Source organism: Xiphophorus maculatus, chromosome 11 (genome assembly GCF_002775205.1).
Source record: "Xiphophorus maculatus strain JP 163 A chromosome 11, X_maculatus-5.0-male, whole genome shotgun sequence".
Taxonomy (NCBI): Eukaryota; Metazoa; Chordata; class Actinopteri; order Cyprinodontiformes; family Poeciliidae; genus Xiphophorus; species Xiphophorus maculatus.
This window is the reverse complement of record NC_036453.1, coordinates 29589028-29607162: the sequence shown is the minus strand read 5'-3', so window position 1 is coordinate 29607162 and position 18135 is coordinate 29589028. Positions and strand designations below refer to the sequence as shown.

Below are 18135 nucleotides of genomic sequence, written 5' to 3'. Positions count from 1 at the left end.
TGTTTTGCAAAATACAACTAAGAATACCTTCATTGTGATATGTCATATTTTATCTTATCACTTCGCAAAGTGAGAAAGCCGATAATGGGTGTTGTGCCAAGTCAATTATATCCGGTGGAAGTAATTCAGCTCATCTTCCTAATCCAACCTCTTTTGGTGACTGTCAAGTGTAGTGCCCATTGGCGATGCTGGTGAGTCCACAAGCCTTCAGAAATCCTCCAATATGTGCAGGGATGGGCGGGAGCAGCTCAGCCAGTGCTTCTCTGGAGCATGAAGTTAAAACTGTTGTGCGCTGTGGAGGCTGAGTATGTGGATGCTTCGGACGGATAGATGTGCGGGAGTCACATCCATCTGACTCCCATCATTTCTTGGGATTTGATTCTTTTCGAGTGAAACAGCCTGGGTGGGCACTGCACGGCTGCACATCGACAGCGTCACTGTTTTCGGACGCGAAGATGCTGCTCCGCGGACTTCTCCTGTGCTTTTCAGTAACAGGTTTTGTTTTAGCGCAGCCCAACAGCTCCGGGTTATTTTACGCGCTCCGGTCCGAGCTGTCGGAGGACGCAATCCTGGTGGCCAACAACGGAATACGCGTGCCTTTCGGAAGGTCGGTCTTCATCGACCCCATCAACGACCTGGTGGTTCAGACGCAGCCGGGAGACCGGTGCAGCATCACCGTGCTGGACAACGACCCGCTCACACAGAGACCGGGGCACCTCTCTCCCAAAAAGTTTCCATGTGATTTTGGTCCGAGCGACGTGATATATTCTCACTACGGCTCCAGGAGTCCGGCCAGGGATAGAGTTCGGCTGCAGCTCAGGTATGATGCTCAAACCGAAACTGTTATTATCCCGTTCATGATGGAGGTGGAAGTAGTTTTTACGCAGATGGAGTTACTCACCAAAAACGTGCCACTCACTGTTGATCGTCTTAAAGGGATTAGTAATCCTATCGATATGAAGATATTAGAGTTTACTTATGATAAAGTGAATTACAAATGCGAAGTGGCATCCTTATCCGGCGCCAGCACACTGCCCAGATATGGAAAACTCATTGAGGGAAGTAAACTTTCCACAGTGATGGACTGTGATGAATTCATACAAGCGGAAATACGCTACGAGCACATGTTTAATCGTAAAACTCCAAATAGGGATTATGTTCCTATGGTTGTAGAGCTCCACGATAAAGAAGGGAACCTGGTGAAGCAGGAGTATTTCCATCTCATGGTTCGCATCAGAGATGGAGAGGAGAACACTCCCCCCAAACCCAGCTTTGTAACCATGATGATGATGGAGGTGAGCCAGTTTGTGATGACAGCCCTCACCCCTGACATGCTGGCTGCTGAGGATACAGAGTCAGACCCAGAAGAGCTTATTTTTAACATCAGTTCTCCCTTATCTTATGAAGAGGGTTACATAGTCAGCACAGATGACAGAAACCTTCCAATCACCTCCTTCTACCAGAAAGACCTGCAGGATTTGAAAATAGCTTATGTTCCACCTTCTCTGGACTCGGACACAGAAAGGATTTTTCAGCTGGAATTTGAGGTGATAGACACGGAGGGGGCTCTCTCTGACACATTTGCTTTTATGATTGTTGTGAAGCCGATGAACACTTTGGCCCCTGTTGTGACGCGTAACACGGGTCAGCTGCTGTATGAGGGCCAATCACGGCCTCTCATCAGCACACACAACTTGGAGATCAGCGACGAGGACAACCTGGACTCTGTCATAGTTACAGTGGTGGACGGCCTACGACATGGGGGGCTCATGGTGCTGGGCTCTCAGAGAAAATTTTTCTCACCTGCTGACCTCACAACAGGGGCTGTTGTCTATCAGCATGATGGCAGCGACACATACAGTGACAATATTGTGTTCAAGATGACAGATGGGAAAAATGAAGTTGAATTTCTCTTTCCCATCACTATTGTCCCCACCGATGATGAGTCACCAATCATCAATGCAAACATGGGTATAGTGCTTTTCAAACACCAAACGATTCCCATATCGCCTCTCATGCTCAGTGCTGCTGATATTGACTCTGAAGACTCAACAATTACATTTACCATTATTCCCCCTTTTTCCACAATCGGAACTGTGCTCCTTCGACAGTCAGATGCCCCGGAGGACCCCTCCTCTTGGAAATTTAATGCTGAGGATGAAATGTATGAGAAGGAGGTGACAGAATGGCTTCAGAAAGACATCACAGATGGAAAGTTGTTTTACAGGCACACAGGTCCCCACAGCATAGAAACAATCATGGATCAGTTTATGTTCACTGTTCAGGATGACAATGACCCACCTAATTTATCTGGAGATAGTATATTTGTAATTCGTGTTTTACCGATTGACGACGTGTCCCCTGAGCTGTACCCCGGCACTACCCTGCAGATGACTGTTGAGGAGTATGAACTCACTCAATTCACTAAAGAGGTCCTCCGTTACACTGACATAGACTCAGAGGATCGTGACCTCAAATATATACTCATCCAGGCTCCAACTGATACAGATGAAAATAACCCCATTGTATTTGGATCATTAGTGTTGACAGATCGTCCTGACTCTGAAGTGACAGAGTTTACACAAGCTCAAATAAACCATCACAAGATATCCTATGCGCCCCCAAACGTGGAACTGGGAATCACAGCCCACGTAGTACAGTTCCGTTACACCGTCGAAGACACGGCAGGGAACAGTGTAGAGGGGGTGTTCACAGTCTTTCTGCAGCCAGTCAATAACAACCCACCACAAATCACAAACACCGGTTTCACCGTGTTTGAAGGCGGAATGCACATTATAACCACTGCAGAGCTGGATGCCCAAGACCTTGATACAGAAAGGGAAAAGATAACTTTTGCTCTGAGTCGACCACCTAAACATGGCCAGATTAAGGCTGTATTCACTGACCTGGAGAAAAACAGGATTTTCAAACTTGATGACATCTCAGAGGGGAAAATATCATATATTCACAGTGGGGAGGAGACAGTGAGCGATGATTTTCAGCTTGATATCAGTGATGGGGTACATGTTGTGACTGTGACAGTTAAAGTTATTGTAAAGCCCATTGATGATGAAACTCCCTCCATCAGACTCCCCTCAGGAACAATTGGGTCTCACATGGACGTGCTGGAAAATGGTGTGGCAGAAATCACAGCAAATGTGATTCAAGGCCATGATGATGATACTGATGATTTCCAGCTGACATTTATTATGGAAGATCCCCCAGTCTTTGGGGAAATATTAGTTAAAGGAGTGCCTGCTGCAAGGTTTACACAAGCTGAGATAATTAATGGGGAAGTTGTGTATGCACACACTGGTGGTGAGATAGGTCTCTTCTCACAGCAAGACAGATTTAATTTGACCCTCACAGACATGTCTGATGATTGGACAGTAGGGGGCAATATAGTCAGTGGAGTCCATATACAAGTTACTGTCCTGCCTGTTGACAATCAGGCCCCTGAGATTGGAGTTGGGCTCCAGTTCAGCGTTATTGAAGGAGAGAAATATGGTATTAGCTCTCAGCACTTGAACGCTGATGATAATGACACTCCAACAGATGACATCCTTTGCACTGTCATTGTGCAGCCCATTGCAGGCTATGTAGAAAATATATCCCCTGCTCCAGGCTCAGAGAAGTCAAGGTCAGGAACAGCTATCAGTGCATTTACTCTAAGAGACATAAGGGAGGGAAATATCTTCTATGTGCAGAGCATTCACAAGGGGGTAGAGCCAGTGGAGGATCGGTTCACATTTAGGTGCTCTGATGGCATCAATTTCTCAGAGAACCATTTCTTTCCAATCATAATCATCCCAACAAATGATGAAAAGCCAGAGATTTATTTAAGGGAGATAGTTGTGATGGAGGGGATGAACATTATCATCGACCCTCCGATTCTGAATGGAGCAGATGCTGATTTTCCACCTGAGGAGCTGATGTTCATCATCTCCAAACCTCCCAAACATGGTGCCATTGTAAATCAGCTATCCACGGGCTCTGTTTTGGTGTCTAACTTCACCTTAGAAGAGATTAGAGAGGCGTCGAGTATTATTTATAAGCACGATGACTCAGAGACAACGGAGGACAGCTTTGATATCATTGTGACAGATGGAAAGTATTCTGTGCAGAAAACAGCCGTTATTATGATCATCCCTGTTGATGATGAGACCCCCAGGATGGCTATCAATGATGGCCTGGAGGTGGAAGTTGGAGAGACGAAGGAGATTAATAATAAAATCCTCAAAGCAACAGATTTAGATTCTGAAGACAGCACGCTAACATATATAATCCGATTTGGGCCTGGCCAGGGTCTCCTGCAGAGAAAAACACCATTTGGGTTTCTTGAGAACATCACACTTGGCATGAATTTCACACAATCTGAACTTGATGTAGGACTCATATTGTACACACACAATGGACAAGATGGCTTCAGAGACTTAATCAAATTTGATGTGACTGATGGAATAAATTCACTCATAGATCGTTACTTCTATATCACTGTGGGCAGCATTGACGTCGTATTCCCAGATGTGATCAGTAAAGGTGTGTCTCTAAGAGAAGGTGGCAGGGTGACCTTATCCACAGATCTTCTAAGCACCTCAGATCTCAACAGTCCTGACGAGAAATTAGTTTTTACTGTCACGCGGGCCCCAGTCAGGGGGCACCTGGAGTGCACAGACACTCCTGGGATACCTATTGGATCTTTTACTCAACTTCAGTTAGCAGGCAGCAAGATTTTTTACATTCACACCTCTGATGATGAGGTAAAAATGGACAGTTTTGAGTTTGAAGTCACAGATGGGTTCAATCCCATTTTCAGAACATTTAGAATATCTATTGTGGATGTAGATAACAAGAAACCAGTTGTGACTATAAATAGTCTAATTGTCACTGAAGGTCAACTGAAATTAATCACACCCTTCGAGCTAACCGCTGAAGATCAGGACACTTCTGAGAAATTGATTAAATTTACAATAACCCAGTTGCCTGTTCATGGCAAGGTGCTGTACAATCAGTCTACACCTGTTGCCAGCTTTACAAAACAAGACCTCAACGAAAACCTCATCAGCTACAAACACGATGGAACTGAAACACTAGAAGACTCATTCTCCTTCACTGTCACTGATGGCACACACACAGACTTCTATGTTTTCCCCAACACAATTTTTGAGACAAGACGTCCTCAGACTATGAAGATTACAATTGTGGCAATAGACAATGGAGTCCCTCAGATTGTGGTAAATAAAGGTGCAGCCACTTTGAAGATTTTGGCCACAGGTCATTTGGGGTTCCCCATCAGCCCTAAAGTGTTAAAAGTGGAGGACAGGGACAGCATCCCGGCCTTGGTGGTGTTCCACATCACTACCCAGCCCAAACACGGCTACATCGTCAACCTGGGACACGGAAACAACTCCATTGATGCCTTTAGTCAAGGTAAGCTCTGACAATAACTCTTAATAGTATAATAACAAGTTACTCTGCTCAGTATTTTACCAGAAAAGTACAGAAGCAGTCTCTCAGTGCAAGTTATCAATAATTGTATAACAGGAATTTCTTTGATCAAGTTAATGTTGCACAAAGATTTATTTAAATTTACACCGAATCTTTTATGTATGTTTACCCATACGCCAAACATGGGATTCAGCAAAATTTCCAATAATTTTTGAAATTGTGTTCAGAGCTGCAAAACCTAAACAAGTCTTTAAAGAAAGATAACTTCTGTTTTATAAGTACTTAAAATCAGATTTATTTTTATTTTACAGTTATACAACCACAAATGTATTTCTTGTTTTAGGATCTAGAAAAAGGATAAACATCTGACTTTTTGATAGTTTCCTTAGAAACTTCTTTCTAACTTCTTTCTATGTGTTATCTAAAAAATAACACATTTAGCTTGTAATTTAACGACAAAGGATGAAAAACTGATTCCTTGAATAATTATTGACATTCTTTTGTTAAATATTATACAGATGCTGCATGAAAGCATACAAAAAGCCTACAAATATCAATACCTTTAAGTTTTAAAACATTGTTCATTTCTACACTATTTTTGACCGAAGTTATACGAAGTCATTGTGGCTGCCTGTTTCAAACCAATTTTGGGATATCAGTAAAAACTGAATGGGACTGGTGCTTATAGAGTCATGTGGCTTATTAATAACAGGTTGAAGACCCCTTGCTCTAACAGAACTGTCTGAATGTTTATTGCCATTATAGATAAATCACTGTTACTAGTAATAGGCTGGTATGACATTTTCACAGCGTAAAAGGTTCTAGGAAAAATACCAAGTTTCACACTATCGCAGTAAATGTATTAAGTGAACTCAGTGCTTTTAATTAGAACAGAAACCCAAATATCCTTTATTTACTGTCTTTCTTTTGTTAGTAACAGTTTTGAGAAAACACTGCATATTAAGTTCTTAATGTGCAAATTATGATTAATTTTTGCTTCTCTACTCTTTATATAATAACGCTGGGTGTTTGTGAAGCTGACATTGACTGGTTAGTTATTTGAGATTTAACTCCATGACTGTCCATGTTTTTTTTTAGAGATTTTCAAAAATAATCAAATTTGTCTTTTCTGTAATTGAGACAAAGTTATTTTAGTATGTTTTCTGAAAGCTAACTAGCACTGGCAAGCAGTAGATAGGTAGCTGTCTAATTGGTACTGCTAGTAATTTGTCATAAATTATTTGTAAACAAAATGTTTGAAAACTGTGCCTTGAGAGCATAATTGTCACATTTCTTTGCTCAGAGAAGTTGCTTTTCATTATGTTTTTGTGATCAAATAATTATAACATCATAACTTGTGATTTGCTATTGAAGAAAAATGTGTGACATTCAAATTCCCTGTAAATCAGTAAGTTTTGATTAATTTTTCACACTCTGCTTCCCAAAGATTTTAATTTATGGGGTTATAATTATTCGTACGTGTGACGAGTGCCAGCTTGGGAATTCAATAGTTAATTTATGGATATGATTTAGATGTGCCTTGCTCATCAAATCTTAATTAGCAGACCAAAGTTACAGGCTGATGTTTTTGTAGACTTAACAGATGAATAATTAAATTTTTTTTCTGCTTCTCCCGGGGTGATGTTCACATCTGATGTTCTCTTTGGAGGTCTGTTAAATGAAGCAGGACAGAGGTAGAGAATGGTGTGAAAAGGTCAGTGCAGAGCTCAAAGTGACAGGATGGTATTTGAGATGCAGTAAATTTCACTGGGTCCAGTCAGTTTGAAGTATTGAAATGCTATGTGTCTTATAAAATTATAGAGAATATATTGACCACCACCACAATGGTTAGTGTGTGAATTTTTTACACAGACTGCAGAACGATGTTAAAGTGAAGAATATGATTTTTGCATTTTCCATGTTTTGATAAGTAGGGAAGAAGAAACAGGTGTGTGGGAAAATATTGGATTTTATTTTTAAACTTCCTTCCTGCTTTCCTTCCTCCTTTCCTATCTGAAGACTGACTGTAAAAATATTTGCTATGAATCCAGAGTAAAGTTTTGTATTAATTCCTGGAAATGTTCTGACATTGCCAAGGAACTCTACAGATTTGAATATGGATAAGTATTGACACATGCACAGAGACAACAATGCCACTGATTGCTGTTTGAAGCAACGCAATCATGATTGCATGGCAATTAAGCCAACATGTACAAAAATTCACCTGCTTGCTGAAAGCAAAAATATGAGCTGAGAACACAAAGCGAGAAAGAGCTCTTTAAGCCTGGAAGAGATGGACACTTCTTACAAACAGTGTGTGGCTGCGGTCTTCCAAACAAAAAGGGGCACAGATAAGACAAGAGTGAAAAAACCAAAAGAAGCAGCACAGCATTGAAGAGGGGAAGGAGAGTGCAGAGGAGGCGGCTAGGGAAGCGGGGTGAGGGGATGTAAGTGACATGAGAGAAATAAAGAATGAGGGAAGGGTCGTGACAGATTGAGTCAGAGAGACCAAACAGGCTCATCAAAAGAAGCAGTCAGGTGAAAGAGACAATCCTTTGCTCTTTATTTACTTGTCCTTTTTCCAGGGCACATCCCAAGAGACGATCTTTTTAAATAATGAATGAAGAACGTGCCCTCTGTTCACACTGTTAACTTTAGATTTGTAAGGTCCTTAGGTTCAGGTCTGTCCTGCAAGGAGGAATCTCTTCTTGCAGGCCTAATCTTTTAGAATAATCACTTACAGTTCTGTTAAAAGTTTTTATCCCCGTACATATTTCTTTGACTTCTTGCTTTTTTTTTTTGTCACACTATAATGTTTCAAATCATCAAGGAAATTTTAACTTCAGACAAACGAATGAATACAGCATGCAAATTTCAAATGAGGATTCCATTTAGGGGAAGAACAATCCAAATCAGCTTGGTCCTATGTGAAAAAGTAATTGCTCCTAAAACTGACAACTAGGCCACTGTATATAAAAAGCAACAACTGACATCAGGCATCTGTAAGAACTGGCAGTGAGCTTTTACATCACTGTGGTGAAACGTTGGCATAGTGTTCTATACAGAATTGTTTTAATTCAGCCTCAAGACATTGGATTATTAACTTGCCACATAATCCTTAATCCTTAGAAATGGCTTTGTAACCGGTTTTCAGAAATATGTCAGTCAGTGACTTTGTCTTGTCATCTGATGTTAAATTGCTTTAGATTGGGGCATGATGTGTTGCTTTGAGCATGCCTACTTTTTGTGGTCAGTCATGATCTATTTAAGTGATTTTTTGGTTCTATCGTCTGTCTTCCTGGGTGTGGCTTGCCAAACCCAACAGAAAAATGTGATTAATCAAGAGGGTCATTATATTTTCAATTAAGGCCAGGTTGTTTAGGCTAGCTTCTTGCTAATTTGTGAAGCATTGTGAAGCTAATTTCTGAAGCCTTAAAGTCTGACCAAAAAGTAAAATCAAAAAAATATGTAAGCGGCAATATACCTGTATATTATCTTATGCATACAGGTTCCGTATACATAAAATAATAAAAACAATGGAAAGGAAAAAGCAGACAAGAGGCCACCTACAGTATAACTGGTAAACGTCCCAGTCAAAAGTCAAGGGTTTTAAGTCAAGGCTTTTATGTTATGAACCTTCTTCTTCTGACATCTATTATTTAAGAAGAAGCATTGCTGGGAGAAGACTCTTTAGCAGCATTGATGATTTCTCTGTACTATAATAGATGTTTTGTAGGGAATGGTAGGGAGGGAGGTGCTAGCACAGCCCTGTAATTCAGCAAAGTTCAGGAAACAGATGTGTGGTTCCCTGTGCAATCCTATTCTTAACATTCTTACCTTGTCTGTCATTAAAAGATCCACCATCCCCTCATTTCTTCTTTTTTTTTGTTGTTGACATGGACAGGTTTAAGGCTCTTGAATTTAAACCCTTTTTTCTTGTCTTTGGTTTAGCTTGAGCCGCTTTGGATATCAGGTTTGCAGCCCTTATCGCTCCAGATTACGGATGCATGACTTTCAAAAATGACTCCTCTGGTTGGAAATTGTTCATGCTGAGCACTGATAAGTAATTGAATCAGTGTGATACTAGAGACCTGCTGCTAGTATAGCCGATACTAAAGCAGGACAGCTTGCGTATCTGAACAGTTATTTGAACGGAGGAAGTGTTTGAACAAGCCAAAAGGCTGCGATACAACTTCAAAAGCTTGTTTGAGGCTATTTCTGCAGTCAGCATGAAACATCACATGAATGTTTTTTTAATCACGAAATGCAAATTCTTTATTAAAAATGTTTTTTTTTCCATTTCCTGTCAAGGACAAATCTACTACTTGTGTAATTTAGACCTTAGCTATCAGGCAGTTTAAAAATTTCATCATGCCTCACCTCACATTGATTCGACCATGAAACCATTTAGATTAAACTGACCCTCATTTGCATTCTTTTATGTTCTTGTCAAATGTTTTTTGCTTTATAGTTTATTATCTCAGCTTTTTTATATATGATCTCAAAGTTTATCTGTTCTTACTTTTAAAGATATTTCACTGTCACATGAGCTCTTCAAGATAAAGGAGTTTTTAAGAAATAAACCTAACTTTCTTTTGCAGCTGATATCGACAATCTGAACATCTGCTATGTACTGAGGGGCGAAGAAAATGCTACTTTGGACCTCTTTCACTTCTCTGTTGAGGATAACGGTAAGAGTTTTTACCATTTACCAGCTAGCAGCTACTTTAAGTTGCATAATATCCGATTTCTGGTGAATTTATCAAAAATGAATCGAAAGAAAGAGATTACTTAAATTAAAAGACTATTAGGACTTTTCTTCCTAGGGTAAATATTTATTAAAAACAAACAAATCAACCACAAATTAACACGTAATTTAATGTAGAAAAGCAAATAAAGTTTATTTGCTACTGAGAGAATCTTAAAAAGCTTTATAGGAAGAACAGCATTACAGAAATGGAAAAATCAAACACCTAAGGTATGAACAAAACAGACCTAAAAAGATCAAACTTTAAGCAAAGAAAAAAAACAGAGACAAGATAGAAATGATAAACCAGTCTTTAACAGTAATGTTTTCGGCTGCGACTCCCAATAGCTCCTGTGTATTTTTATTTATTTTTTTTATTTTTTCGACAGTTGTTTTGAGAGTTGATGAGCATGAAAACTAAATGCTGCTTTGCCTTGTTTAGTCCTCATCCCAGAAACACAGAATGAAAACACCTCTGATGACCCAAGGAGGGATATGATTCACAACTGATGTTGTGCAGCAATAGGAGTTTAGTTGTGGTTAGGAGTAACTATAAATAATTGCAATAGCTGAAAGCATAAGTCCAGCACTAGCGTCATCTGATCACGATGATTCTACACATGTACAGAATAAACACAGATATATTCTTTCCATTATATATGAGTTTATTAACAAAAGAATTGAACACTGGTGCTGAGAGACATTGTCAGGCTGTAGAAGGAGTTCTTGTGGGTCTTTTTGGCCTGTGGAAGCATCTCATGGGTACCAGCAGTCTAAGTGGTTTGTGGCTCGGGTGGTCTCTGAGGGAAAAACATGAGCGTGGGAGAAGTTCAGAGAGGCCATGGAAAATGACTTTGGCATGACTTCGAGGTCTTTTTGTTCTACTTTTTCAGTAGCGTGAACTGCAAATACTTGTTAGAGGCATCGTTTGTGCAGTTGTTGAGTATCAGCAATGATCGTAATAACAATAATAGTGTTTTTTACATAAGCAAAAAGGCACAATAGTTTGAAAAGTAAAAAAAATAAATAAATAAACGTAATTTGTGGTTAAAATATAGAAGTCAGCTGACTTGGACAGGAGAGCAAACAGCCTTTAGACATTCATCCTTAGAGTTTGCCTAATTTTACTTGGTCTCTTTATTACTTTCTCAGTCTCAGAAAGTTCTTCATTGTAACTAATTATGGTGATTAATTGGTAAGTCAGCTGCTAAGTATTTTATCCCTTCTCATAGGAAAACTAGTTTTTGTAAATTTTTGGTCAAACTTAGTAGTGAAGTGATCAGATACTTATCTGATAATTATCTTTTGTGATGCCAATCAAACAAGTATAATTTTTATAGTTCTATAAGTTAATGAATCATCCCCATTAATAATAATAATGTTTGTGTACATGTACATTTCACAAAAAATTGCAAATGTTTTTTTTTTTTTTTTTTACACCTTTTTAATGTGAAAATAAATTTAAAGTTCTGACAGCCAGGTAGATTTAAGATATAAGAAACATAAGCCATAGATTGTAACATTAAGGCTGACTGTAGTTTATCTTTTGTCAGTATAACAAATGTGAAAAGGAAACTATTGAGCATTGTCACTATTAAATATGCATCAAAGTGCTCTGCCTTTTACTTGTAAAACCAGAATCAAATTTATTCAATTCAGGTAAACACTGTCATATATATTTTCCAGTTATGCTCAAGATATGAAAATGTAACAATCAGCATATTTTATTGAATATACATCCCTACTGTGTGCATCTTCTTGCAAAGAAATCATCTTACAATAGCAGCCACTTTGTTATTTATTGAGACATTAAGAGGTGTGTGTATCTGTTTGACATCAGTAAATTACAGGAAATAAGTACAAATACTTTGAACATCACAAGATAAAATCACAAGTAAATCAAAATGTAGAGTTAGAAAATTGCTTGGTAAAAGCATAAAACACTCAATGGAAAGCTAAATACATTAAGAGAAACAAGAAGTATAATTTAAATTAAGCAATGATGCAAACAAGCATAGGAAAGGAAAAGAAAGTAATACCCTGTAGGTTTAAACATCTTTCAAAACAGGCTGATTTTTGAAGGCTTTTTATATTTGAGGATCTTTATAAGTTATAAAAATAATGATTACTTTGATCAATAAAGCAATACATTTTAATGACCAAAACAAAGAAATAAATCACTGAATTTCAACATAAAGCATTTCACATAATCTCCCTCTGTGGATTAATTTTATCTTTAATCACCTCAAAGCTGCAACCCCCTATTTTTCTGAATAATATTATAAATTGCATTTCTATAGGTTGGAACGTGCATCACCTTGCAAAAAGATTTGGATGCATAATGCATATGCTTTGACCTAAACCAGGGATCTTTAATATAAACTTTAATAAAAAAAATAAAGCCAATGTAAGAATTGTCTACAACCACAAAATCCATTAAAAATAAGTTTTGTTTTGTAAATATATAAAAAATGTTTCTTTGTTGTACAATGTTGGAAATTTTGAATTATTTTAGTTCTGGTAAAAACTGGAACTTTTTAAGCGTGAACCAAAAACATTTGTAGGATTAAGCCAACTGACTCTTTTTCAATTTTAAAATGAACTTAAGAGAAATAAGTACAAAACTCATTTGGACTGAAAAAAAAATACTATCTATATAATTATTTTGAGCAAATTCTCTTTAGGATTTCCATAAAACCAAGCAGAGGAAACCAGATGCTACCTGAATTATCCAACTGTGGAAGAATAAAGGGTACTGCTGTTTTGTTCTATTGTAATTCTAATGTTCATATTCATTCATTGTCCTGCTGAGAGGCTGCACAGTCTCAAGACCTGTGCAGCCTCTAACATGTTTCATGGTTTATTTTCTGCATTTACCTCAAACCAAATCTAGGCTAACTCTGACCAGCTTCTATGTCATTGCTAAGGAACAACATCTGAGTGGCAAGTGGTGTAGATATAGAGCAATACAGCTGTCCGTGGTTCGATTCCTGACCTAGGGATTCTTCTGCATGTCTTTCACCCTTCTCCCTCTCTCACCATTTTCTGTCTGATTACTACCAATAAAAACAGTGGCACAAAAACTGAGTATGAACCATATTCACCTCATAGCGAGTGTGAGGGGGCGCTAAAGTGATGGCAGTAAACACATTTTAGTCTGCATTTTTGTATTTAACAGCTGTTTGTATGTGTGTAAATGATGTGATAAATTACAGAGGCACAGCATTGATTAGGTGCCTCTCTGCTCCTTTACCTACACTCTTTTTACTTACCCACTCACACAATACATTTTTTTTAACACAAAGGCTTTCTTCTTGCCACTTTTCCATGAAGGCCAGCAGATGGACTACTAACAGGACAGTAGTTGTCATGTGGACTCAAACTCCCACCTTAGCTGTGAATCTCTGCAGGTCCTCCAAATTACCAAGCGCCTTTTGGCTGCTTCTCTCAATAAGGCTCTCTAAGCTAACCTGTCTTCAGATGAATAGATATATCTGGAGAACAGTTGGATTTATACTCAATTTAGGTTACAAACAGTTGGAATTTATTTAGTGATTGTGACATATGTGTGATCTCAGAGGAAAGGTAGTTAGATAGTATAGCACTTGACACATTTCAATTTTTTACTAAAAAACATATGTCACTTTCCTTTCACTTCTTAATAGTTAACAATTTTCTGTTTATTTATTTATTAGTGTATTGATTCTGTCATTGTAGAATCAATACACTAACATTTGTACTTGTAATAAGAGAAAATATAGACAAGCTCATGTTGTGAAGATAATTTTGGTATTGATATGTATCAGTTGAAGGTTCCTTAATTAGACAAAACATATACGTATGTCCGTCCAAGTTCCTTAGCTTGATAAAAATCTAAGCATACTTTTGCAGGTGTGTACCATTTAGTTTAGTGTTAGTATGTGTGAAAAAAAGTTAATTTGGCAGAACATAAAGTTACACATGCTTTAATGAACTCCAGATATGTGAAATCATTGCATTACATTATGTGGTCACATGCATAGTTGGAGGGCACCTCTTATGCTGTGTGAGAAACTTCACAAACACACCCATAGGACAATTAGTGCAGAACCTTTTAGTCACACGGCATCATGTATCACTGGACACATAATTAAAGGTTAATACCGGGTTCATATGTAATTTCTTTTAATTTGTTGGGTCATCAAAGTTGCATTTTTTAGTAAGACATAAAAATGTGAATCTGGCTTAGATGCTAATATGTTTGCCAACAGTTTTAAAAACTCTAGATGATACTTACAAAAGTTGAAAGTTAGATATGTTCTGTCTTTAATCATAGACATGTTTTTTATTTGAATAGAAGCTTTCCTCCACCATTATTTTTAGACATTTGCCTAAAGGCAAGTGTTCGTGCATAACAGAATAACCATTTTTTAAATGCAGCTAAAAGAAGAAATGTTATTGACCATGCAAGTAAATGCTTATATTATTTTCTTTTCCTCTCCTGTGGCAATATTTTGGTTAAATCTGGAAGGCTTATAAAATGAAATAGTCAAGGCCATGATTTTCTCTTTACTGTGCCGTCTTTGTCCTCTGTAATCCTCTCAAGAGTTTAAGCAAATTTGTTCTGCATTTAAAATTTGCAGAGGAAAACAACATTTTTAGATACGTTGTTAATATTTTGTGAGTCAAAGCTCATCATTTTAGAGGAAGCAAAGATGATGCAAAACATAAATATACACCTAAGTGAGGTTTCCTGTTATGAACAAGATTAGTTTGATCACTGATCCACACTTGTGCGTTTTCAAGCTTACGCAGGCAATCCCACACAAGCACAAACAGTGCGAGCATGGAGGGGCTGCCGCAGGCTGAGGGGCGGTCAATGCCTCCAGCACAAAGAGGTGTTTGATATTTAAGAGCCCAGGCAGCATTGTGGGTAATGAGAGCCCTAGGCGTATGAACTGGGCAAGGCTCTGAGGGAGCCGCTGGTAATTATGTGGTCCTATTACAGACGAGGAGTGGCAGGAAGAATGTTCTCCATCAGGTGAAGATCACCTAAGATCTCTGTTGCTAATTCTGATGGATTTTTCACACGCTTCAGTTTGAGATGAGTTGTGAAGTTCACTCACTGTAATGTGAGGGAAGTGTATGCAAACACAAATCAGTTGTAACATTTATTTGGCAGTGGATGTTTGGATTTTTTATTTTGCTTGGGACCATATTTGTTGTAAATCAGCTATACATTAATAGGTTGAGTTAAACATATTTATATATAAAAAAATAAGATTGAAAGGTTGGTGGATTTTATCAAAATGTTTAAATGCAAACTCTGCCCAGAATGTTTCTATAAATGCTTTTAAACCTTGAAAAGTTAGAATGAATAAATAGATCAATAAATGTGACATGGCAAAACCAGGAACAAGTTGCCAGAGTAGGAACGTAGAAATAATATAAAAACCATGAATTTGTGAAAAAATAGTGATTCTTGTTTTTTTTGCAAAATGTATTAGTTGAAGTCTTAAAGAACCCACCCCAGTTTTTGAAAGGAACACGCTAATCTAATTAAAATTGCCACCAGAACATTTTAAGCTTTCCACTTGCCGCAAACTTTCTCCAGAGTTCATGTACAACATGCAGATGGGTTCAGGCTTACAGTCTTACAGACCTCAGAGACGATAACATCTACCGTGACAATACCAGTGGAAAGAAAACATGCCAGGACTACCTATATGATGGGGATTTTTCAGTTTCTCATGGAGTGAGTTTTGGAAATTTTCCTGCTCTTAGAATACAATTACAGTAAATTTGCTTAATGGAAACATGCCAATTTAAAAAACTTCACATTTTTCAAGAATTTTTTTTGCGCTAGGGTGAGGTGGAGTTTCAACCATATTGAAATAGATGCATTTCGCAAAACTGCAATGAAAACACTTTGTTTTGCATCACATGAGTCATTTGATCGAAAGCTGGATGTTACTACTGGTACAAACAACAAAGAAGACGGCAGGAAGTGGTAAAAGGAGGATTGTTTGTTTTGTTTTGTTTTGTTTTTTGGACAATGTGCAGCTCACAGCATCACATAGTTCATACAAAAGTGTGTGTCATTCGAAAGTATTAAATTCATAGCTCGTCTGGAAAAATGTCGCATACGTAGCCGCTCCCAAGGGATTTGTAAGGGATTTGTAACTCCAACCCCAGAATAACGTCTCCTCTGATGGCTGGTAGATGATTGGCCCTTGTTCCAGGGCTAAAATGTGAATACATCTCATGTAACTCTTTTGAATGACTTATACCTATAAACTGTAGTTGCTTGGCTTATTTTAAACAGTCAGTGCATACTAGTATTACGGTTAAAAAAGAAAAAAAAAGGTTCAGGTATTTTCATCAATGGGAAAACAATACCACATATTGAAAAATGTCTTAATTTTGAAAGATGCATCAATCCAGTCAACCATGTAAGTAAAAAAATGACACTAAATAAATACTGTATAAGTATATATTGTATTTTGTTTGTATTCCTTTTAAGATCTAAGAAAAAAATTCCCACCAAAATCTCTGACTATATACAACAGAAGATCAGGTACAATTTTTTTCTTTAAACCCACACCGCTGACTGCAAACAAGATTGATTGTTCCAGCAGAATTCTTTCATCCCAGCAGCAACACCCTCTGCTCCCATAAGTACCAGCACTTCATCTAGATTTACATATCCACCTAAAACTCTAATTGCCTCCACTAGATCTGCATTTCATCCACGTTGCACTGCACTCAGTTCACATTATATGAATTCTTTATTCAGCCTTAATAGTAGAAAAATGCGTTGTGTATGACTTTGCAAGTGTTAGAGGACTAATTATCACCAAATCTTCTGCAAGGACAATTTTTCCTTATCTGTTTTGTTTGTGCTTGATAGATGGAGAGTAGATCTGTGTTATTGCTGTGAATATGTTCTCATGTCTTCAAAGGGCCTTTTTCCCTCCTTCTTAAAAGCAGTCCGAGATAAAATGTCAAGATAAAATGTCTGCCCCTTTATTAGCCCCCCTTTCTGTTAAATAAGAGTGACAAATTATCTTTATGCATACAGATTTTCTTTCACAGGTTAGAAAAAAGTTAATATTTCAAAAACCTGACTAACTTTCTGACTCTGAGAAGAAAAAAAATACCTATTTCTTCGCTTTAGGCTCAGATGTTGGAAATCCTTTGCAATAATTTGTCTGAATAAAAATGTAAATTGAAAAAGCTAATTTAGTTCTGAAAGGGAAGCTCTTCAGGTGAATTGAGAAGTGTTTTTGTACCTCAGTAAATCATACCATTTGGGTTGCTAACTCACATTGAGATAAACAGTTTTATATTGCAAGAGATTTCATATTAGGATACTTTGGTAACTCATGTAAGAAGATGATATAAATACCTAATGGCCGAGGTTTGAAAAAAAAGCCGAGCAGAGATTACGTTAAAACACAACATTCAGTCCGTTAAGATATTAAGTTATCAGGCTTGATATTTATTTCGTGATTATTAATAAGTTCTCCCCTGAACACAGCAGTGGTTGATGAGCTAAGTTAAACTTCTGCTCTGAGTCGATCTTTGAGTCGCCTTTTCTTTTATTAAGTGAACTGAAATGCACTGATTATGCAACAATAATTACTGAGATCATTAGTTTGAACACATTTTGCTACGTTTTTTATTTTTTAATAAATTTACAAATGTTTTGGATCTTTGAATATTTTGATGAGCGCGTCAGAAGAGGACGCGCTGGTTTCAGCCTCTTGGTGGTGTTCAGTTTGTCACCTACTGACGAGATCAACTCAAAACCCTGAGCGATCGACGTATTGAGCAACCCTTGACCTAGATTGCCGGTTAGAAGTTTACAAACTCATCAACGGCATGAATGTCTTGTTCATTTCAATTGATGAATTGGAAACATCTTCTTCCCAGGTGGAATTATAATATCACACATATCT

The 18135-nt window shown here is 37.8% G+C and overlaps 1 protein-coding gene across 1 annotated transcript in view; it reads left to right on the top strand.

Annotated features, from left to right (window-relative positions):
- Positions 1-308: 308 nt before the first annotated feature.
- The window catches only part of frem2 (FRAS1 related extracellular matrix protein 2), a 68526-nt gene continuing 50699 nt past the window's right edge, over positions 309-18135 (top strand). The window contains exons 1-2 of the mRNA XM_023342793.1: positions 309-5430; positions 10050-10139. Coding sequence (XP_023198561.1) covers positions 456-5430; positions 10050-10139 — 5065 coding nt within the window. The 5' untranslated portion in view covers positions 309-455. The remainder of the gene's footprint in view (positions 5431-10049; positions 10140-18135) is intronic.